General features: G+C 35.1%; 1 protein-coding gene and 1 long non-coding RNA gene across 2 annotated transcripts; both read right to left on the bottom strand.

Annotated features, from left to right (window-relative positions):
• Window positions 1-934: 934 nt before the first annotated feature.
• On the bottom strand, window positions 935-24,609 carry LOC121429755 (zinc finger protein ZIC 4-like). The gene is made up of 2 exons (XM_041626959.1): window positions 23,167-24,609; window positions 935-1,838 (listed from the first exon to the last, which is right to left on the bottom strand). The coding sequence occupies exons 1-2, from the start codon at window positions 24,353-24,355 to the stop codon at window positions 1,291-1,293; spliced, it is 1,737 nt and encodes a 578-aa protein (XP_041482893.1). The 5' UTR covers window positions 24,356-24,609; the 3' UTR covers window positions 935-1,290.
• Window positions 12,812-14,572, bottom strand: LOC121429756. Its single transcript, XR_005971968.1, has 3 exons — window positions 14,550-14,572; window positions 13,570-13,672; window positions 12,812-13,039 (listed from the first exon to the last, which is right to left on the bottom strand). It is a non-coding gene; the product is annotated as an uncharacterized LOC121429756 (long non-coding RNA).
• Window positions 24,610-25,425: the final 816 nt, after the last annotated feature.

The following is a 25,425-nucleotide window of genomic DNA, read 5'->3' as shown; positions in this document are numbered from 1 at the left end:
TTTACAACGTATCCGAAGGAGAAAAAAAATAACTTTTTTGTGAGTAGCATTGTTTTCAAAATTGTACATGTATGACATTACATTTTTCAACATCTAGATATTTGATTACGCACACAAAATTCAATTGAAAATAAACTTGAGATTGCATGCAAATTCAAGTGACAATAAATTTTCAAATTTCATAGAACTACTGTATGTGCAATTCATAATGTCCGATGTTCATTGTAGAATCGTCTAAATCAATGTAAAATGTATATATCACATGTCAAGACAATCGAAACAGAACGTCAACAATTAAATCACATTATACATGAAGAGACAAGACACTACATCAGGTTTGTTCGATCTACGACGTTGCACTTGAGTTTTAAGGCTGATATACTGTTGCTTAGAAGGGTAGCAAAGTAAAAATATGAGAACAATAATTTCTTTAGAACAAAATACAGATGTCTGAAGAAAATATTCATTTAAAATTCAATTTCTGGTTTCTACAATTTCAATTTCTACAAAATTTCATCCAACCGAACACTTTCTGTCAAAAGCAAATTGGTCCTACATGCCCAAAGTGAGTTGTACTAATTACATGTCAGTTTGAGGTATCAGATTTGTTATTTCTTTACTATTTGTTATAGTTTAACTTTTTGAGTTCAATGTCGAATAAAGAAGGCAAATAAATAAATAAAACTATATTTCTATCGCACTGAACGAATGCTCAGTTAGTTGAATAAACAAATTCGTGGACGAAATGAAGGAAATATTAAAACAAAAAAAGAAAGAAGGGAAGAAAGGCAGGACGGAAGAAAGAAAGAAAGATAAGTAAGTAAAGTTAAACAAAATGAAACAAAAAATAAAGAACAAAAGAGGAGGAAGAATAATTAGCCAAAATAAAAGGAAAGAAAGAGCGAAAGAAATAAAGAAAAAAGGAAGGAAGAAATAAATAAATAAATAAAGAAAGAAAGAAAGAAAGGAAAGGAAGAAAAAGGAAGAATAGTTAAAAAAAAACGAAAACAGGTAAGAAGAGGTGAGAGAAACGAAAAAGAGATGAGGTATAAGAAGACAAATGATGCACTGGGGACACATATAAGACACACGTAAAAGAGAGCTACATAAAGAAATTGGCAAATACGCCTAAGTTTTAAGAGCAAGTGTGTCCTTACTGTTAGCATCGGTAACAATAAAATATGTTTGATTGTCCATTAATGACAATTCTCTATTCATTAAATGTCTTAGACAGTCTTTTGGCAAAACATTTTAATAGTCCAGGCTAACGACTGGACACCTACCCGTCAGTCACGGGTATGACGATCCTGTGTTGGGTCCCCGACCTAGGCCTGCAGAATGCGTCAAGAGTGTCGAACCCACACTTGGACCATGGTTATTGGCTCCCGTCCCTACCGGGGAAGGCTCGTTACTGGGAGGGGTGGGCATGCCTCCCGCACTTTGGCACACGTACCATTCACTCAAGTTCGTTCCCGCGTTCGTCGCTAAGCTCGACGCCGTGATCGAGCCACCGCTGCTTCCACCGACACCCGCTCCTCCCGTGGTCCCCCCGCTGCCACCTCCGACAGCCTGGCTGTTGTGTTCCGACGATCCCGCCGGTGAGGGCTCACTACTACTATCGTTGACGTCATCGAATGAACCCGGTGGCGGCGGTGATTTGCTGTGCACCTTCATGTGTTTGCGTAAGGAGCTCGGGTGTGTGTAGCTCTTGTCGCAGCCTCTGACACGGCAGTTGTAGGGCTTATCCGAGGTGTGTACGTGAGAATGTTTCTTACGGTCGCTGGAGTTGGCAAAGCGACGATCGCATCCCTCGAACTCGCACTTGAAAGGTTTCTCACCTGGAAGGTCGGTAAAGAACAAAGGAAAGAGGGGTAAAATTATTAGGATGAAATCGACCAAGATATTCCGTTGGATAGCATTCTATTTTTTTATTGTCATTGTGTGATATCGTTGCCCTATTGGATCAAAGGTCAAAAAGACTTCTCTTTTTTTTTGGGGGGGTGGGGTGGTCAACAAATTTAATTTTCTTTGGTCGCAGACAAGACAGAGAATTGTTAATAACTATTCCCTGGGAAAAAAACGAAGCTATGCAATATACATGTTCCTGATACATGTGAAAAATGAATTTGCATAACAAAGTTGAAAAGGGTGAAATTCCTCATCCATGTCATCACTTAATTGTTCTATGGGTTGCAAAAACTTTTGCTAGGTCATGCTGGTGGTTGAATTATAGGACATGTAAAATTTAGTTAGAGTCCCATATGTGCAAAGAATTTACTGTTTTAGAGGTACTAATCGTTGTCGAAACAATTTTCCACATGGTACCCAAGCTAATATTCAGAAATGCCTAAAAAGAATAAGTCAAATACATTTATATTTATTTTGTCATTAATAAATGGACCAATCAATTTGTTTCTAATATTCAGTTATCTACGTTTTTATTTGCATTTTTTTACTTTGTGCCTACCCATGTATGATTAATTTAGTCATGTCTGTTTAATCAGTTTTATAAAATATGGAATGTGCATTTCTAAACCCACACAGTTACACCGATTCACGTATAAGACTCGTGCATCTGTGTACTTATTTATTACTTTTTCCCACAAATGTATTCCTTTGTACATTCATTCATATTTGAATATGTATTTACCTAAATAAATCTTATACATGGGTATGTTCAATGGGGAAAAGTAAACGAAAGTTTAATACACTTGACATCAAACTCGCAAGGTTGTGATTAAGTGTCACAAAAACTCTAGACTCCCGTAAAGGTGCACATTTTTATTTTAATTCCGTTACGAAACTGATTGTGATATCCCATTAAGCAGAAGGTACTTAGATCTTTATGAAGCCTGTTAACCATCTATATTTACCTCATTTTAATTGTTGATTAGGTAAAATGATATTGAAACGAAAATGAAAAGACATTCAACCAGTAAAAAAAGTGAATAGCTAAAGTGGCATATATGTCATATTTCTATTGCGAAACATAGTATTGGTCGTCTCCATAAAGATAAACCTAATTAGTACTTATTAAAACAAGTTTACTTTGTTAAATTTAACAAAAGTTCCGAGAGAGTTTGACATGAATATTTATAATGACTATTTTTTATTAACAATGGTGTGCAATATCAGGTTTACACATTCAAATATGAACTTTTGATTTTTGGGGGGTTCTTCATTTAATTTCTTGTTTTAACTTCTAATGGTTGTGTTTTACATGGCAATTTGTTTTGTATTTGTGAAATAAATTACGCTTCATCAGTGAGATATTGTTGCAAGCACACCTACTACACGCTTACTATCTTTAGCCAAACGATAGTTCATGTGTGTCTGATTTGAAGTAAGATGAATAAATCTGATTTAAAGTAAGATCTATAAATACAATAACAAGAAAGAAGAAAATATCAGTTAAGAACATAAAAATAGTGATCATAGGAATGGTAAATCCCCATATGAATAATTCATGAATGAATGAATCAATTAATACATTTGCATGTATATAATGATGACGTAAATAGATAAATAAATAAATAAATAGATAAATAAATACATGAATAGATAAATGAATGAATAAATAGATAAATAAATAAAAGAAATAATAAATGGATCAATTAATGGTTAAATATTTTTAATAAACCAAACGAGCTATTTGAAATAAATCCGAGAATTTGATGAATGAAACGCTGAAAATAAATCATTTAATTTATCAAATTAATTCAAAATTTATAAAATATGACTTGTTACTTGCAACGTAATCATTATTCTGTGTCCTTAATCAAATCACATCATAGCATTTCCAGAGTTATTTTCACTTTTCATGACCTATAAGTTTCCGGAAACCAAAGGTGTTTCCAACAAGTTCCTGTATCGTTCACGCCATGAACACGAATCACTATAAATATTTCACTCAATGCGTGAGTTTCTTCTGCGGTGACGAGTTGCTCCAAAGTGGCCTAATCCTAGCAAAGCGCCAAAACAGAAGCGAAGTTTGTCAGGCTTGGATACGGTCAAATGGCATCGCTTTTACACGGGAAATTGGGATTTGATTGGGCCTGGGTTAATGAAAGATTTGTGGTAAACGGTAGTATTCAACCTGGATCGAATAAAAACGCAGAACTACGTGGAATAGAACTATACTCTTTCACCATGGAAAACTCGAAATTATTTTTTATATTCTTATATTTTTTGGTAAGAATATGGCAACGCAGTACAGCATTTTGAGCTATTCATTTAAATAATGATGTTCATTATTATGTCAAACCCTTGATATTTTGTAATCATCTATTTTGTATTTTGCTAATCATTACATTTAGCTACATTCTGCTCTTTTGCAACAAATGGTCAATATCATATCACGGAGAATGGTGATGATAAAGAAAAAGGATATCTCTTAGCATATCTTAGTTATAGGAGGACAGGGGGCGTTCGGAAAAAAATTCTGTTAATCTGTTCATGGACCTATAGGTCCATGATCTGTTTAATAATACTGAATCTGCTTTCGAGTTCGTCTCTCAGTCTAAATTATACAATATATAATTTCATTATCGAAAAAAAAAAACAATGATCACCGCAATTTTATTAGGAAATATGCTTAAATTGAATGGTGAAAATGAGAAATGCTATTGGTCCAAATATTGGAATCTTCAAATTCAAAGATGTTTCTTTTTTGAGCTCTGGTAAGCCACAGTAATTTGGAAAACAGAATACTTTCTTGTTACTCTGTAAATCTGTTAACATCTTTTCACAAGAAGGGTGCGTTAGAAGTGAATATTAATACACCCCGAGTGAAGACACCGACCTTCATCCGGATACAATACAAGACAGAGATGCTCCCACAAAATGTAACGCACACGCGCTTTAATATACATCACGCACGCGCACACACTGCTCGCTGTCCGTCAACGCGGTTTAATTCACTCGCTGTTACGTAACATTCAAACTGTTTGTGAATGACGTATCGATTAATGAGGATCCAGCTCAAGTATCATCGATATCACTTCAAAATATGAGTATTGGTCGGACTTCTGCTAATTGGTTACAATTGGTAGCCAAACTGCTCAGCGAGTGTCTTTACAAAGAGATAAACATGTTTATTTCCGTTGAGTGAAATCGGCGTGTTTATGGCTTGTTCAACCGCCGTTTGAAGTGTGTACTTTAAACACTTCATGGCGTCATGTAGATTTAAAGCTGTTAATCACCAATTGAATTCAGTGACAATGCTTCAGCATGGTCATCTTCAATCAAGATTGGTATGAAAGGTATTTCCATTCCAAATATTAAGTTTATTTTCCACTCCAAAATTAGAGTATGCCGCTCACGTTGGGTGACGATTATATTCAGTGGTAAAAGCAACGATTTTTTTATTATTTATACAATGAATTATTTACTTGAACAAACGTAAATCAATATTTCAAATTAAATGATTAAGAGAAAACAGGACAAGGACACGAAAAGTAGGGGTAAACGTAAATGCCAGTTGGGGTAACTATCTGAAAATAATTCCAAACAAAATTCAATAAAATGACTGCCCAAGTTAGGCCTATATGAATAAAAAAAATATATGTGCCACATAACTCTGGTATAAATGGTATAAAATGTTTTGCTGTTGAGAAATGAGCTCCCCAAAATATCAATTAAAGAAACTTCAAATCAAACTCTGATGTAGACTTAACTTAGGTAAAAAACGTGATAAGATATGATGATAATAAATAACGTCAACAAAAGTGTTGATGAAGATGATGGTGATGATGATGATGACAAAAAACAATTTTATTTAGCTCATTATAGTTCCATGCAATGCACAGTGTGCTTTACATTTATACAAGTTTATTGACTCTAACCTACATGTATATCAATCCAAACCAGGAGCTCATGATATAGGCATATACAAATATAATATTGCCTACAAAATATTTGCTTTCAAGAAAACAAATATTTTTCGGATGAATCAGGAAGAAATCCCATGATTATACTGCATCACTTGAGGTTATTAAATATTTTGAGCGGTTGAATTATTATTATTACTTCTCAGCTATTTCTAAAACGTCTCTGCCTGGAGTTCGTTTGATCCTCGTTGAAGAATGCCTGCAAAACCTCTGACCATTTTGAAAAGTTATTTCAGAAAAAGTAAACATCTACCTGACATTACTGGAACTTTTCATAGCTCATGGACATCACACGCGGAAGGAAAAGAAAAAAAAAGTTGAGATCGAGACGCGATATGACTTGATACCCTGAAATAACAAAGGTCCCCCGGGAGAGCTGGGCGCGGCGTGAGATCGTGAACCCGCTCATAATACCAGCGGGCCTCTACAAACCAAAATGGCTACCGTGAGGCATGGCGTTATTACTTTCCTACGGTTCTAACGTGTCAAATTGACTTCTGATCCTAAAGTCTGACTCATAAAACATACATTTCACTTCAACAGTGTGACTCACAGTTCGTCTTTCTGTTCATATTCAAGGTATTATTGTCTACTAGAGATTCTTTTGTGATCCACCTTCGTGTTCGTAAGATTTCTTGTCGTTACTTTTGAAACTTTTAATAGAACGTATACCCTAAACAAAATTACTGTACTTAAACGAGAGGCAATACCCTTGATTCATTTGTTAAAATTTTCAGGCCAATAACATCTTCATCTTGTTACTTTGAAAACTTTCCTCCATGAAATAAAATATATCAAAACGAATCATGAATATTCTGCGATGTAAGACTGTCTGCTTTGTCTGGCCAATGATAGTGTTTCTTCAGATCCCTTTGAAAACTTTATGGGAATCTTTTCGGACTTGTAAGTGTTCAAAAGGCTCTGAATTTCCATTCTAATTTTATTGCAAGTGACATTTTCAAACAAAGATATAAAGACCTTTAAGGGTAATCTTCAATCGTCACTTTGAAAACTTTAATATAAAAATGGTAAATAAACCACAATATATTGTTTACATTGTATAGTATAAACTATAAACTTGTTTCCATCTACAGTTTGCAAGTAATAATAAATATGGAGTACCATTACGCACCACAATTTCCCCTCCCCCAACAGACACACGCCCTCACCCCATCATGACCAATTCACTCAAAATAAGTTCGATGATCTAAAGAAAAATTGTCACAAAAATGTCTGAATACCCGATCAAATACAGCAGCAACTGGACTCCACATGCACATAGTTCCCACACCAAACACACACTCGCACCACAGATCAGCTCCCACTCACCCACATCCACTTACCCATGGTGAATGCGATAGCCTTTATAAGAGATACACCAAGAATAGGAGCAATGTTGTCGGCCCTCGATCTTCCCGCATCTCCAGAAATGTGCACTGAATAAGCCATAACACACACACACACACATCTGCACTCACCCACCCTAACCCACGCACACACATACACACACCCTACCATGTCACATACACATTTCATACTATACAGATGATAATTTTCAAGTGATTGAAAAATATCTAAGGTGGCGGACGGGTCTTCATAATGTGTCTTTCATCCAGATTTCACACTTCTGTACAATACCGAACGCAAAGGACACCATTTTGGGAATTCTAAAAAATGCGGTTACATGGTTCGATTACAAGGCAGACAGTTAAAGGGAAGCCTAGCTAGAGATATTTCATTAATGCCATGAGACATATGTCTTTTACAAAACAAACGAAAGGTTTTCACTTAAACGAGGTCCAAAGTAAACTTATTGCATTGAAAAATGATAATCATTCAGCAATGTTGTTATAGATGCAGGTTTTATACAGTTTCATACTTTCATTTCATTTTCATTTAATCATTTTCGATAATAATATCATTTACTTTTGAAAGTATTCTATGAGTATTCTTTTTTTCATAAAAAACTAATTTTTAGCGGTCACTTCATATGTTTGCTTTTATTTCCTTGAAAATATACACTATAGCTAAAATTCACAAAATATGAAAGATTTTAGTTTACCTTATTCATTATACAGGCCTGTATATTTTCTAAAAACCATGTTAAAATTGCCATGCCCTATATATTTGCATACCTCATTTTTTACAGAGTAAAATGTCATTTCTTGTGTAACTGTTTCCAAGAATATGCGTCACATCTGTGCTTTGTATACGATTTATTTAAATGCTCCTGGAACTCTTTATGAACAATTATAAGTAGAATGTGATATAGTCATCTGCTTTTCCCCAAATTTGGTCAAATTAGCTTCATGCATGCAAATGCAGTGATGAGGTTTCTTAAATGGACTTTTATAAAACTTTAATAAACTTGTTTAAAACATTAATCAACTTGATTAAAAACTATAAATAGTTAGAATGACGGACTTTTACGTGTTAAACATTTCAAACAACGTTTTAACAGTGATGACGTTTTTCAAAAGACTTTGTCAATGTAAACTTTTGTATTCTTTATATACGTTATTATATACCATGACCATGTATTAAAAAGGGTCTTCTTTTCCAGCTTTTCGATCTTTTTTGGATGGGAGGGGCATCATTTTGATTCCAATGATGAAGCTTTTTATTACATAATTATGAATTCTGAGCTACAAAATAATGCGTCAGTTGTTATTGATTTCATGTTATATAGGCCTATGAGTTTTCCTAAAAATATGAAAAACGTAATTCCACCTCCATGCATGCACTAGTATTCATGTTTCTACATATTGTTACGAGAGTGACGGGCTTAAAACAGCGTTGCTTAACATTTTTAACAGCGTTTTTTACAGTGATTAAAGCTTGTGTATAGTTTTGGTAAATCCACCAAAATGCACCAATCACTATTCCAATTCATTGCTAGCTAATATGAATGGATATGCCCTATAACAGTTATGATGTGGAGGATATGAAATTAAAATGTGTTTTACAGGATAAATTTTGCGATTTTACATGGAAATTTAACTTGATCGGGTCATTTAACTTGATCGGGTCACCCGATCAAACACCCGATCAAATTAAAATATCTGTGTGTTTTTGTCTTTCAATTAAATCCTATTCCAAATCATGGAATGGGCTGAAACTTTCAAGATATGTTCTTTGTCTGTAACTTTTGGATATCTAATCACTAAATTTATAAGATAAGTGCTTGAATGCCCATTTTTTAAATTTAAAACAAGCATCGCCGAGAGAGGGCGCTATATATCCAAGATTTGAATATTTGAAATTTTCTCAGAGAAGTGCAGTTGGAAAAATATCTAACGGTCTCTACGCTTCAGTAAGACTGTCATATTAGATGATATTCGATTATCAATCACATTATTGACCCTTACCAAAGCTATACACAGGCTTTAACCATGTAGGGTCCATGCTTTAACTTAAATTATCTTTATGTTACATCCTGATATACAAATGCATCTTATAAATCGTCCCTGTTTTCACGAAGTGACGGATGTGCGCGCAACTTTTTAAAAGCCAGTTTTGAGTAAATCGCTTGCGAAGGTTTAGACCTCAATCTCAACCTCTTTAATGTATGCAAGGTGAATAAATATCATATTTTCGTAGAGGGCATATTCTAGACAATCTTTGATTCCAATCATTTGCATTTTCCTTTAGTATTTAAGAAGATAATGAGCTATAAACAGAACCATATTTTCGTGAAAAAAAAATATTACGGGACACGCTTAGATTTATTTTCACGAAGTGACGGATAGTGCTCCGCGCGCATAACCGTCACTTCGTGAAAACCCGAAATTCGAGGACGCGCTTCAATTTTGTTTTTACGAAGTGACGGGAAGAGGTTCCGCCTTAGTCCCACGTATAGCCTTGTGGATGCAATTCCATACATAGGTTTTAGATATACTCAAACTCTTTATTTGCTATTGCAAACAAAATTAATCCTAAATGTGAGATTAATAGGGCCTGCAGCTTCCGCAAATAAGTACAAAAAATCACTTCTAATACTGTTTTCTTTTTTTCACGTAATAAAAGGGAAGCCCAATAGACATACGTTTTAAATTCTTAGGCCTATTTTATTTCAATATATTCATTTTTGATAGATGAACACTGAAATACGAAAGCTTTGTGTAACAGGTCATGAAAATGTGACTAGAATGTATTCGATTTGTCTTTTGTCTTTGTAAATTTATAAAGAGTTTAATTATATACCCTTTGTGTGCTCTGACTCCGTTTGGAAATTGAAAATTCAACATTATAAACTTTTGTTAGTTTATTAACCTCCCTACCCCCTTCATAAAATGAAATCCCGATTGAGTGTCTCTTAAATGTTGTGTATTAATTCTTTGTTAAGGCCGAGTTAGTGATTCAACATTATTCTTTGAGACTATACCTCGAGAATTGTACTCAACTATATAAGGCAACAAGAATTGGTAAATTATGACTAATTGCTATCCCCCCAAAGAAAAATAAGAATTTGTCAAAATAAAGCGAACAAATTTCGAGTTACATATCACTCTCGCCCCCCCCCCCCCTCTCATTCTCTCTCTACTCCATTTTTCCTTTATCACAATGGTCATGTATTCTCTCCTGAAAATCCTATTAAAATATCTTTTCATGCAAAATGAGAGTTATGACTTGTCATAAATCATTGAAAATACTAACGATATAAAATAAATTCTTCAAAGTTAGCAATGTGAATAAATTTAGAAGAACACTTTTAATTCTATAACATATGAAATCATAGCAGCAAGTGACAAATAGAAAATTAAAATATAATTTTTTTTCATATCAATCATTTCGATAAAGGTATGCTTAATAAATTCATTAAAGTATCATCTCCATACAATGTTAACAATGGAAATATATTTTTGACAAATTTTTAAATTCAATAATATATAGGACCATAATCGCTAGTGACAAACACATCGACATTCATAATTATTCAAATTAATTTAATATTGCACTGTGAAAGGTATAGGAAATGAACCATCAGGTACACAGAATTTTGTCATTTTATACATTTCATTAAACTTGAATATACCGTTATGCAACAATATATTTATTTGTATATCATACCTTGCTAAACAGAATCAGTAATCCTAGTCTGGGAATGCCACATTTAGAAATACAGAATTGCTATCAAGTACCCAATTCTACATTCAAAACATTCCAATGACAAATGAATAAACTTTCAATTACAAGAATACTGGAATATAATCAATGCTAGTGGTGCAGGAAAGTTGTATTCTCTAATGTATATTTGTATTAACATACACATATACAAGTATAATGGCCTATTTCTTTTCCATCAAAATAGAAGTAACATAGTCAACATTACTTATTACATTCATTACTCTTTGGAATTTCTTAATGAAAAGAATGTCATAATTAAATCAGTCGACACAATTGCCTTGAGAGTTATTTCATGTTTTACACACTGTCAAAGACTAAAAAGTCTAAATGATACTAAAAGCTTATCTTTACCGAAGGAAACATGCAAACCTTTGAATAAACAATTATAAACTATGATGGCCAAAGAAGGAAATATAATTTTAAATCAATAATTTAACGTCATATCAAACAGGATAATTTTTTTTTACAAATTTATAATCAAAATCCCAAAATCCAGACGGCGACAAAAGCAAAAAAAAATGCAATGATAAAAAATATGAATGACTAAGTAGATTTGCATTTTTTCCATCATTCTCAAGTCATTTGCTAAATAACATTCATCAATACATTTTCCAATCAAACACTTTTTTTTTAATTGCAAATTATTGTCAGAGTCCGAAACAGGAAAATGTATTAAAATACACCTTAGTTTCTTCTAAAATCTGAACTTTACAAAAAAATCGTCTTCATGGTTTTAGAAAATAACATCTTTGATCTAGTGGGATTAAAAAAGAGTAAAATTCTTACTCCAAATAGAAAGAAAAACATGTGCTGTGGTGTATCTTCCACCTCAAGCTAAAAATAATCATGTATTACTTCTTTCCTGAATAACAATCATTAACAAAATCTAACAGTTGGATTTTCTGGAATAAAATTACGACACATCGACTGCATGAACCAGGTGTGTGAGCGATGACAAATAAAGACCTGAAAATTCTGTAAAGAGTTGGGGATTAAATTGAATGTGCTCTCAAACTATTGTACAGAAAAGGGGGATATCAAGCTTAAAATAAAAAGCAAAAAATAACTAAAATCAGCTTAAGAATTCTCACACCCCTGATAAACCAATAAAACATTACCTCATGGAAGAGGGGGGGGGTGTCTGTGTTAACACATTTGGCTTTTGAAAATGAATTCACAAAAAGCTAATCTGATTTTCACCCTTACATCCTTACTAGTAATTTATCATGCAGCTATTGAGTTTCACAATGCATGTCAGTCTAAATTATATGATTGTTATCATTAGAGAGTATAAAGTATTAACACAATACATTTAAGCACAATACAGCTAGTAACATTCAGTTTTATTTTAAATGTAGAAATATGCCGTATTTCTGTTTTAAGATAGCACCAAGCAAAATGAAAACATGCAAAACAAATGAATGAAAAGGGGTAATTATTCTGCATCCATATGTGGACGATGTGTATAAGCAATTTTAACATGTAAGTATAGCAGATAAGTGACTATTCTGAACTTTATATTTGACTGTATATATAAAATATTTTAAAGGAGTTCATAATCATATCACTATAAGAGCAGAGACTTATAGTTCAAGCAGTATAGTTTCTTTATATAATACACTGCTCTAAAAATGAAACCAGATTTGAAAGTCCTATCAAAATTAAAACTAAACTTATGTTGAAGTCAAAATCTCAAGAAAATTAAAATTGGTATCAGTTACCCAGCTGGAAAAAGAAAAAAGGTTAGATGAGAGCACTGAACCTGAAAGGCCACGAGGTACGGAGGTAGAGCCAACTCCTTCACATTTTCACAAGTGTAGACAGACTTTCATCATCAGAATTGCAGTCAGAGTTCTCAGAAGATGTTTCTAGTTTGGTTACTTCAATAGTTCAAAACCAGGGCACACTATAAAAATCCAGTCACTACCAATTCCACTGCCATGTCACCAAATCAGATCATATCTGCGATGTTCAGGGAATCATCAATGACCCATCTGACAAGCGTGTCGGCCCCTGGATCTAACCTATGTGTGTGGAATGAAATAATGTACAAATTATCTGTTTGTTTTCAAAGTTTTTTGTCAATCCAATATCAAGTTTGTAGAATAGATAGCAGACTCAATATTTTAAATTGCCCTTACCAAACATAAACCTTCCCAGTCAGTATGGTACAAGAATATACTTTATACACTCTATTTACCACTGATAATTAAAGCAAATATTTCAATTAGATGTTTCCAATTTATAAGAAAGTTTCAGCTGAAAATATGATCACATGTCAAATTTGTAATGCTCTAGGGCAGTACACCAAGCATCTGTTAAAATGAGAATGTTCTTTTACAACTTAGAAATACATGGTGTATATCTGCTAAATTATAACGTATTCCAAAATTAATATTTTCTGGTTATTATATCTTTGAATCAACGTAAGTTTCATAGCTTCATTGTTTACTAGATTTGCAAGTGAAATTAAATTTGGTAGTAAGTGAAAATCAATGAATTGCTTATACTGACAGGATGTCATGTGAGTTTATAACACTATGAAAATTCTCACCTGGAATTGTATCTGACCATCAGCATTGTTAAATAGCAAGTGTACCAGTTCCAGGACTTCTCTCATTTGTTCTCTGAAACATCGCTTATTGTATATACTGCATCTGAAAAAAAATGAAAATATCTTCATCATCATGATTATGATCAAATCCGAGGTGCAGTTATTTATGTAGATTCTTTCAGTTTCTGTAAAACGTTATAGAGATAAGGGCGAGGAAGTGGCCACCAAACAACAAAGTATAAAGCTCTATCTACATTAGATGTAGACCGAGTCTGGACTTGAGATGATTTATTTAAAACATAAATCCCCAGTAATCTTCAGTTTAACTAAGGACTCAACTTATTTGCCCACATAGGTTGGCCACTAACTTTACCAAATTAATTCATGATCTCAGCATTCATATTGTTATTTATAGACCCCCCCCCCCGGGGTATCTTTCCATTACATATTTTCTAAAGTATGTAATTACATGATGAGTTCACTATAGCAAAGCAGACAATAAAATCTATGTATTCATTTGTGATTTTTTTTATGGAAATTTATTGCAAATACTATTCATATGGCCTGGGAACTTGTGAAGACAAGTTAGAACTTAACGAGTACGAGTTAACACAATGGCAATGCATGTAAATTAGACTAGATCTAGGCCTAAACTAATGCCCCTATAATATGATTATTTCACCAAATCCTCAGCCTTCATTAAATCTATTTAGTCTTGATTAATGTTTCAAAATATTCTAAGACTTATGGTTTGACTAAATTTACATTCAAGTTCGATTGAGTGACAAAAATGTACACGCAATACTCCGTTCAATTTTCACTGACACGAAAATAAATACATGGGGCAATGTATGTAGAGATTGGACGTTATTTTAAGGATTTTTGTTATCAGAGACGTTTAAAAAGGGTTGAAATCACTCGAAATGACTTTAAAGGCTGCATTACATTTATTTCATTGCCTACATTTACAAAAAACTCACCATTTCATGGTCTTCGGCTGTTCAAAACTGTAAATATTTGCCTTCAGTCACTTCGTGAAAAAACTCTTGAGTGCAAAGCGTATTCGTTTGTTTTCACGTATTGACGGCTGCTTATCCGTCACTTCGTAAAAACAAGAAATCCTTTAACCCGGTATTTTCTTGAATGTCATGTCGCCATAGCAACGTAATTAGACATTTTTGTGATCTGAAACTATTTGAGGTTCAAGATATAAGTCATAGATGTCCAAAAATACAAAAAACTCAAAATTGAAAAAAATGAAATTTTTCTCGTATCCGTCACTTCGTGAAAACAGGGACGAAATGTTGTAAGCTATATTCCAGAAATGGACATTCCTTTAACTTTGCCCGATTTTAGCTGCCTACAGGTCGCTGGTAATAGAGAACTACCCGAGTCACGCCCGGGATCATCCGATGTCAATCCGCCTCGAGCTAGAGTGTGTGCAGTCGATGGTTAAATCATGGAGAAATATCGCATTGGTTAGGATACACAGTTGAATGGATCATTTCATTTACAACTTGGTTTAACATGTAACTTGTAAGGAAACTGGTTCTGGTGCTTAAGTTGAAAGCTCAAATTCGTTAGACCATTTCACTAATTCAAAATTATAGGATTAAGAGATGTGAGTAAAAAGCGATAATAAAATCTCTACTTAGTATAAGAGGCAGCACCAGAAGCGGCAGTAGTAGTAGGAGGGGGAGTAGTAGTAGTAGGAGGGGGAGTAGTAGTAGTAGGAGGAGATGGAGGAGGAGGAGAAGTAGTAGTATAGTAGTAGTATTAGTAGTAGCGGTAGTGGTAGTAGTAGTAGTGGTACACTCTAAAAAATGAAGTGCTAATTCAGCTCTTAAAGAGCGTGTATAGTGACTGCACTTCGGAGTGCTGTTTTGTCTAGTTCAAATTTGAACGAGGAAAATCAGCACTCCGAAGTGCAGTCACTATACACGCTCTTTGAGAGCTGAATTAGCACTTCATTTTTAGAGTGTAGCTGTGGTAGTAGTGGTAGTAGTAGTAGTAGTAGTAGTAGACGACAAAGTGGTAGTAGTAGTAGTAGTAGTAGTAGTAGTAGTAGTAGTGGTGGTGGTAGAAGTGGCAGTAGTAGTAGTGGTAATAGTAGTAGTAGTAGTTGTAGTAGTAGTAGTAGTAGTAGTATAGTAGTAGTAGTGGTGGTGGTATAGTAGTAGTAGTGGTGGTGGTGTGGTAGTAGTAGTAGACGACCAAGTGGTAGTAGTAGTACATGTGGTAGTCATAGTTGTAATGGTAGTAGAAGTAGTAATTGGTAAATGGTGGTGATTTTTTTTACCTGATTTCTAAGAAAGCATGAAATCTTGTAAGCAAGCAACCAGAGGACCGACAGCTTAAGGTCCTAGTAGTAGCAGTAGCCATGGAGCAGCAGCAATTCAACGGAGCTTCATCTTTCACAAAATAAACCAATTAACTAATTGATCTTCCACATTATCCTTCTAACCATGTCTAACCATTTCGTTCATGGAATAACTAGGCCTACTGTGATAAAGTTATCGAGGAGCATGATTAACCTTTGTCTGCCAGTGTGCGATATGCAAAATTGGTATTCAGCCCTAATGACCGCATAATATAAAAAAAACCTCAATATTTAGCTAATGCTTTCACTCTTGAAAATCGTAATAAACACGTTCAATTTACATCTGCTTCGCTATTTTTGCTTCAACCCAAATCTCAGGATGAAATTGTATCGACTTTTTTGTGTGGGGGGGTATTACTTGGTCATTCATTTTGATAAATATCAATGTTGACCCTTTTTCCTGAACTACTGTCAACATGGTCAATAAGCGACAGCAGCTTAATATGAAAAAAATCTTTGTCACAAATCAAGAGAGATGTAATTTCTTTCAGCTCGTTTTGATGGTTCTTACCGTAATCTTCTACATGTAATGGAAACAAAACTGTATTCATTTTGCGGAAGGAAAATACCATTTATGATTGATGATACTATTGTTTAATGGTTTACTTGCATGTAGGCTATACTCACATTCAAAATGATGTATATAGTCTCATTATATTTCCATGTTCGATCAAATTACACTTAAGTGAAATTGAATCTAACAAATAATAAACTTAAAGAATGTGTATCTGAACTTGTTTAAGATTAAGGTGTGTACGCAGCTTAGATCAACACAAAGTTCTACACAATCATTATATCAACTTGCAAATCCATGCATGTATCTGCCATCTTTGATAATCATAGGCCTAATTGATAATCACATAACACATGAACATGATCATGATGATGATAAAATAAGTTGATTTGTGTAAATTAAAAAAATAAAAATAAAAAGCCTTTGAATTCAAGCAGACATTTCAAAGCACAAATACCGCGTTATGGTGTGACAATTTCTTGAGGAAAATGATCCCGTTCCTGATCTGAGATATATCGGGGTTAGTTCAGGTCACGAAAGGTCACCGGTTTACTATATCACTGATGCTACGCGGTGCACTATGGGTAATTCCGCCATTTTGAAAACATGCATTACATTTTATCGGGGTCATGTTGTAGGGATCGTTGCATTGAACGATTTGAATATCAGCGGTATACACTGGACGCTATTTTCTTATTAAAACTGTACGAACCGATAATCAAAACATATCGATAACTAATAACTTTTTTAACCTAAAACTCAAACCGATTAAAACATTTTACTACGAAATGTTTCAGTTTATATAAAGTAAACAGAAAATAAGTTAAGAACATTCAAAAATACACCTCACCCCCCAAAAAAACACACAATATCATCATCATCCTTGTAAAGTTTTATTCAATTTCGATGAAACATTGTAACATTATGCTTTTTTAGATCACATTGTATCATTATTTTTGAAACCAATGATACCATTACAATAAATCTTAACGAAAACAAAAGCTTCTGAAAATTATAAACAATATTTGAAAATATCAAATACATATAAAAGCAAAATACAAGAACAATTCTAATCAGATTTTCGATATAAATATTTTGTTTGATCGTCTGCAGAGGACATTGTGTAATGCTTCAGTCACAACAACGAAACCAACTCAAGACCAACCAAAATATAGCACGTTATTTCCAACGACATATCGTTGATCGTTTTGGAATCGGTATCGCTGGTGTGACTAGAGATATATGGTTGGAGAGAGTTAATAAAAATATCAATTTTGCTATCAGAATTATCGAATTAATATTTTGTTTGATCGTCTGCAGAGAGGACATGGGGTATTGCTTCAGTCACAACAACGAAACCAATTCTAGACCAACCAAAATATAGCACGTTATTTCCAACGACATATCGTTGATCGTTTTGGAATCGGTATCGCTGGTGTGACTATAGAGCAATATGGTTGGAGAGGGTTAATAGAAATATCATCATCCCCCAAAGCCCCCAAACGATTGGTGTGATCGTAGTTCAAGTTGATCTATGTTGACATGGTTCAAAGTGGATCTTTCATCGCATGATGAGGATGATGATGACATTGTCGTCTGCTCGATCATCAGGAGGATAATTTGTAGAGGAGGGGATCGAGGCGGAAAAAGAGAAATCCTTTTTTTTTATTTCAAAGTTTTAAACTCGAAACGGGGGTTAATATCCAGTTATAAATTAAACATAACTAGCATATCATGCACATAGGCGCCTCCTTCTTTTGTAGGTTAAACATTATCTTCATCATGGAAATAATGCAGCAACGCCTTATTTGCATGTACCAACTCCTTGCATGTACATAGTCAAGTAAAAAGAATGAAACAAATCACATAGCATATAACAATGCATAGATAAGTACAGTGAAATTGTAGTAAATTAAATGTACTTGCGAACTACTTTATACTATGATTGCTTTTAATCACTTCTTTTTACAGTACACTCGGCGTAATTTTAATTCATGAATTAGTACCTACATGTATATATGTCTATACAAGTTGAATTAATATCATTATTCACTTTAACCCACAATTAGCAATAACAACAAATCATCCTTATTATTCCCTCTGTCTAGTCGGCCATCTGATCTAGTTTCATACCTTCAAATATTTTGTACTTATTTAGTATTGAGTGTCGTACTGTGTCGTTGCATTGATATTGGTCAGTTACACAGAAATTGCTTTTTTTTTCTTGCCTTTCTGCCAACCGTACATCCGTTTTTAATGTGTTTGCCAACACGATCAATTCCATTGAACTGCCATAATACTACATCTCTCACAATAAGTGGTCAACAAAACCACATGCATGACAGTTATAATACGACAAATTCGTTTCCTTTTTAACGATTGAATCAAACTTCCACGACCCGGTCATGCAGAAATCTCGCCTATCTATTATATCGTACGCTTTTATATCCGAGCGAGTGCGGGACCACCCCGTTCGGAGAGGGGAATTCTTGCGGCTTCCAGCGGGCTGGAGTATAGGCGACGAACCGTCGTCGAGAAAAACAATAGCTGGCTGATTGGGGGTGTTGAAAATCGCCACAACAAAAGTGTCCTAAACAAAGGCTTATCAGTTCAACAGAAGGATTAAACTTCTGTCTTTATGATGGATGTCTGGAGGAACAATTGCAATTGTTGATTTATCTTGAGTGACGTGGGAATTGGTAAAATAAGTTAACAGATTGTTTCCTTATCAATCTATTTGAAGGGGGTTTCGATCAAATCACAAAGTCAAGATTGTAGACTGAAGTTTGTTACACGCAAAGGCAAACGAAGTATCACTTCTCCACATTCATATCCCTTTTTTAAGTGCTAATAGTACAGCGAGAGATATACAGAATAATCATCAAGCAAGTGTTTCATGTGATTTTTAACAATAACTTTGTAATCATTTCTATTATCGGAGCAAATTTTCATGAAACTAAAAGAAATTAGGGGATAGTTATTTGATTTTTTTGTAACAACGTTGTAATCGTTTAAGTATATTTCCATTATTTTCATAAAGTAACAATTTTAAATAAATGAGTTTGCAAATAATAGTTTAAATCATAACATTGTTCAATTAATAGACGTCGTGTAATAATCAACTCATTTATGTTCAGTATCAATATTAATTCATAATCATGAATTATTTTAACCCATAAAACTTCGTTAAATATAAATCTACTTTAACCTATTTGATCATTTCGAAATGAAAGTTAGAAACTTACAATTACAATTACATTAATAACATATTAACCAAGAACCGCTGAAAAGGATTCATCCACAAAAGATGTAATAATACCATTTGTCGTAGCTGTTGGAAATCTTTTACTCTCTTCTACAATAGTCAGAATGATACATTAATGCAAAATATAGTTTAAATAAGACATTTAAAAATGGGAAATAAATCTTGAACAGTGATAATAGTATAAGAGCGATGGAATATTTTTATTTGATTATTATAACGATGAAACCATTGCTAAAGTTTTTCTCCCGTGCGGTGAGGGGTGAAGCAACGGTGTGTTTAATATACGTATGCTATCCCACCATTCATTGCGATATCCGTTTGTCATGTGACCAAACTTGATCACATGACACCTTTGTATCAACAAAAGTTGTTCGTGTCTCAATTTTAGTCATGATATGATGACGATGATGATGACGAAAGGGAGGTCCAAAGATTATAGACGCACATATTTTGGGTATATTTTTCCCAATTTTTCAATTAGGTCTGCAATTTATTCTATATCTTAAAATAATAATAAATCATTCAATTGATAATTATAATTATTTTCAAGTCAGTTCAAATTCTATAATCATTCATCATTGATCATTTTCCAACATGAATATAGTTTATATTTCGTCTAATAAATCGGAAATGAAAGGCTTCACATCCAATAAGATAATTTAAAGCATCGACTTTTTTAAATATTGACTTTTTCAAAAATTTATAAACTCTGAAATGCTTAATCTAAGTCAATCGCGTATCAAATTTTATTCCTCAATGGAACCTCAATATTGAAACATGGAGCTCTGCGTTTAGTAGCTCCATGATTGAAAGTTGTCTGGAAGAGATCAGAAATGGGGGTCATAAGCATAATTGAAAATCATCCTTCTAAAAGTGATTATTGGCTTCCAGACCTTGATGACATCGTGTAGAGGAAAGAAAAGCTGAGTTACCACTAAACAAACCATCCCGGGGCAAATATAACTGACAGCATCACTTTGATACGAAGACAATGCATTGCCTCGTGTTACTAATCCGGATTAACTAATCCCTTTTTACATCCTTGCGTCCCCTCCCCCCTAATGACCCCGTCAAATCCTGACCACTGGGCAAAGATTTTCCACAAATCCAGCGCGTGTGGCTGCAGAAACCAGTTCATGAATAGAGAGAGAATTCCTCTGCATGCCCTCCAACACAAGAGATGTTTAATTACGTTTGTTCCTAATGACTTAACAGTCCCTTGGTCTTCCTAGAAGATAGCCCCCGGGTTTGTTTACGATGCTATTATATGTTTGAACGTTTTTTAACCACATCATTCTTTATTCAATCGCTGCTGCGCAATCGCTGGGTGAGTGCACTATTTCAAATTGTTGCCCACTTCATTCAAAATGCTCATTTCGTGGTCAATCGGTGACGAAAAATCACATAATAATGTATAAACATCATTCAAATGTCGAAGTATATTTAGTAGAATCATGTTTTTTTATTCATTTACCCAGAAACAAAAACGAAAGCATCATCAGTCAACTACCTGTCCTCCAAAACAATAAATTGAAAATCTTTCCGGTTTCCACACAAAGAAAACGTGGTTTGTTGAAGTTATGTCTTTGTAAACTTACGTGTGCATTGTTTTTTTTTAACGAAACGCTTTATCATAGGTGGGGGAAATAAAGTACTAGAAATTCAAAGATTTCTGAATATCAATATAATGAAATAACACTACAAATTATTACAAGGCTACATCGAGCCTGAATATTAAAGACCTATCATTATTTGAAATGTTGAGTATAATGTACTAACGTTGGTTGGAACTTTAGGGAATTAATATCACCGTAGTGGTTGTTTTGATCATAATAACCCACGAATATGTATATAATAGTTAGTTCTCTATCAATGTATGATAAACAAAATAGCTAAAATACATTTCAGACCTATGCAGATTGAAAATGAAAATGGCATAAAGATGATTATTAAAATGTTTATAAAAGATAACAAAATGGATGTTCACAATTCTGTTAGCACAACCAAATTTTGGAACACCTGTAGTTTGATGGGTATAACTACTTGCGAAGATTCCATTCCTATAGTTTACTAATAATTTTAGAGTTATGACAACACATAGTCCCATTATGATTATTCACCTTAATTATGGTATGATTCAATACTGATTTCGTCTTGTAATAGCAATGAGCACCAAGCATTAAATACAAAACAGTTGCAACAAGTTCCATTTCATTTTAACATCATTAACCTTCAGTAAAAATATTACCATGGAGCTATTAATAGCTCTATGCTATTACCATAATTGTTAACACATTCGATTAACTACAAACCAACATGGCAACCGCGTAAATAAATGGTATAAGTCAACACACATGGCTTTTTGCATGTTTCTAGCATGTTTCCTACATTAATGTATGAATGACTTCGTTGACTTGAGCCTTCACCTGTATAAAGTGATGACAGCTAACATCGTTTGCTACGTATGGGATCAAAGACTTGACCGGTACAGAGTGTATTTGTCCCAATGGAGGCATTTGCAGGCGATAAACGAGCCGCCAAAACGAGTTGCTAACTATTTACGATGCCTCAAATTCGTATCAGGCGTGATAAATTTATCCCAGAGCCGTTAACGACTTTGAATTTTACAGCTTGTTGTTACAGAATCATTTGCCCCGTGCCATGTGGACAAGATTTGTAGTTTTGATTTGGGAAATAATTCATTTGGGAAGTCAACTTTCCAAGAAGAGTTACACACGCGCTTTTCTGTGATTGTGAAGGCTATGGGTCATTTTTGGTCAACTTGATCATCTGTACATTTCATGAAATATAAATATAGACGCATTCATTTATAGGCATATTCTTTTTCATGAATAGGCCTAATTTTTCTCCTTTGCAAGATCATAAATTTTCAATTATGTAGTTAAACCAAGGAATTTTACAATTCTCTGGTTACTCCCCTTTCTCATACCAGCTATAACGCTTTTCAAATCAAGTATAAGCCTATATTTCCCTCCATCAACAGCATAGCAGAGACATAAAAGTTTGTTAAACTGACCAAACAGTTTGATAAACATAATAAAATAGCATAAAGTTTAGATTTTATTCACTTATGGTAACCATATCCTCTCAAGACAATTGGCCATTTATTCACACTTTATAATTATAACAACCATGACAACTTCAGAAGACAAAAGCGTTGGATAACTTTGTGCAATCTCAAATTGACATGGGAGATTTTTTGTTTGAAACTTTCTTGAATAATGATGTTTTCTAAGGAAAATAAAGCTGTAGACTTTAATAGTAAACTCAAACTAGTTTTGTATTTGCATTTCATTGGTTTCATTACTGTATTTTTCACAAGGCTTACGTAAGAAATATCCGCGCTCTCTCATTGTGAATGTTTTTTCTGTCTAAATTATTATTTTTTAATTACTTAGATATCGATGTTTTACTCACCTGTATGTGTTCTCTTGTGAATCTTGAGGTTTTCCGACCTAGCGAAGACTTTCCCACACCCGGGGAACGGGCAAGGGAAGGGTTTCTCACCAGTATGGACACGAATATGATTGACCAGTTTATACTTGGCTTTGAAAGGTTTCTGTTCTCGAGAACAATTCTGCCAAAAACATGTATGGTTCGTCTGTTCTGGCCCTCCGACATGCTCGACGGTTATGTGAGTCACGATTTCGTGCATGGTTGTGAATGTTTTATTGCAGGGTTTTCTGGGTTCGGGCAGGTCTTGGTCAATCCACAGGCAGCTCAGTTCTTGCTTGATCGGCTGCCGCATGTATCGGAAGAACGCGGCGTGGTGCGGGCCGTGGTGGGCGGCGGGGTGGTGCGGGGGTCCCATGTTCATATTCATGTTCATATTCATGTGGTGGTTGTGGAGTTGTGGCGTGGTTAGGTAATCGTTTCTCGGCGCTGACATGTGGTGGTTAAACTGGTCCGATCTCATGTCGGACGTCAGTCCCAGTCTCATCTGCCCGTTCATGGAGCCGGTGGTTTGGTCGTGGAAACTCGGGAAGATGACGTGAGCGGAGCCGGTGTCGGCGTGGTGCCCGTGATGCAGAGAGCTGCTTGTCGGGAACATGCTGTGGTGGCTCGCCGTGTTGCTGGGCATCGGGTCGTGCGAGGATAGTCCATTGAATGGAGGCATGGTGGTGCCAGCGAGAGGGTCTCTTCGGATGAGGTAATCCCGAGAGGTTGGGAAGGGTTGCGGGGCGGGGTAGCTGCTCATGCTGTGATGCGATGGATGATGGGGGGCATGGGAGTGCGGTACATACCCATTATGCGTCTGGCTACTGAAATTCGGCTGTCCAGAACTTTGGTGCTCGCTCGACATGTGATGCGGCGGGCTTAGCTTTAACGTGCTCGTCATATGGGAGGTATCCATGCCGTAGGAATTCATGTTGAGCGTCATCCCCGTGCTATCCGACAACCCAGAGCTGAGCGCCGTGCTCTCGGCGGCCGAGTGGGCCGGGGCAGAGTAAGCAGGTGTTGGGATGCTGAAGCCTGGCACAGTCCCTAAACTCTGATGGGCTGCGTGGTAGTGATGAGACCCTACGTCGAGGAAGCGCAGAGCCGAGCCCCCGGGCCGTACCAAGGAGGTGTCCATGCACTGTGGTGGTAGAGTATCCGTACTCATGCTAAGAATCGCTCCAGAATCCTTTCTTTTCAAAGTCACCCCGCCAGTCGTACTTTCCACCGGCCCTGCAGGGCGAGAGGCAGTTTTACACCTATTTTCTTTCTTTAACTCGGCGAGAAACAACCTTTTTCAGTAGTCAACTGAAACGCAATTGACGCTCATTGAGGTGTGGCGATATCTTTTCGATGGGTTTGAGCTCCGGGGAACACCGTGTTTAGAAGTAGGGGACTTTAGTCGATCTCACCTTATTGTATCGTACGCTTGATTGGTCGTCTGCGGGATAGCCTTCACTTGACAGTCAGTCGGCCAATCACGGAGCTGCTTACTTCAGCTCGCGCATGCGTGCTGGCTTCCTGGTAGCTCGGTGTGTGGTAGATGAATCGGGGATGACCGAAAAACTTTCTGCACAACCACAACAAAAGTACATCCTAAGCCGACTCGATGACAAGTCATGATTATTATATATCCACAACTCTTCACAAACCAACAATCATTACTAGTCTTGTCGGTCTGACATCCACGGGTTTTCGAAATGAAAGTACATGAGGAAATTTCCAAGACAAGCAAGAAGAAACAAATTGGCATATTTTTGATGCGGGCTGGAGGAAATCAAAACTGGCATCTATCCCATCACCACAATTTTAATCATAAAAATGTTACTTTCGTTTCCAAACATACAGCAATAACGTTAGCATATCTGATCCATGCAAACATTGATTAATGCTATACAGTGTTATAAGAATATGGAACATGGCTCTATAGTAAAAGAACATAAAAGACATATATATTTTACCACTATCTTCGTCATCATCGTCGTCATCATTGACGTCGTTGTAATTATCAACGGCACCCTTGTTATCATCGACGGTGACGCTCTGTCTTTTTTTTGCAAGTGATAACCTGGTTATTAATTTATCATAGCAAACTAAGATGCATGGTTTTATAAACTTAGCTATCAATTGAAATTGGCTCCATTAGTTTGTAAAGCTTTTTGAGGTCTGTAGAATACAAAAATTATAAACTACAAATTTTTAAAATTACGGAGGTTTCCCCAAATCTGTGCAAGAGAT

Source organism: Lytechinus variegatus, chromosome 16 (genome assembly GCF_018143015.1).
Source record: "Lytechinus variegatus isolate NC3 chromosome 16, Lvar_3.0, whole genome shotgun sequence".
Taxonomy (NCBI): Eukaryota; Metazoa; Echinodermata; class Echinoidea; order Temnopleuroida; family Toxopneustidae; genus Lytechinus; species Lytechinus variegatus.
Note: the sequence above shows the minus strand (reverse complement) of the source record. Positions and strands in the feature narration are given on the sequence as shown.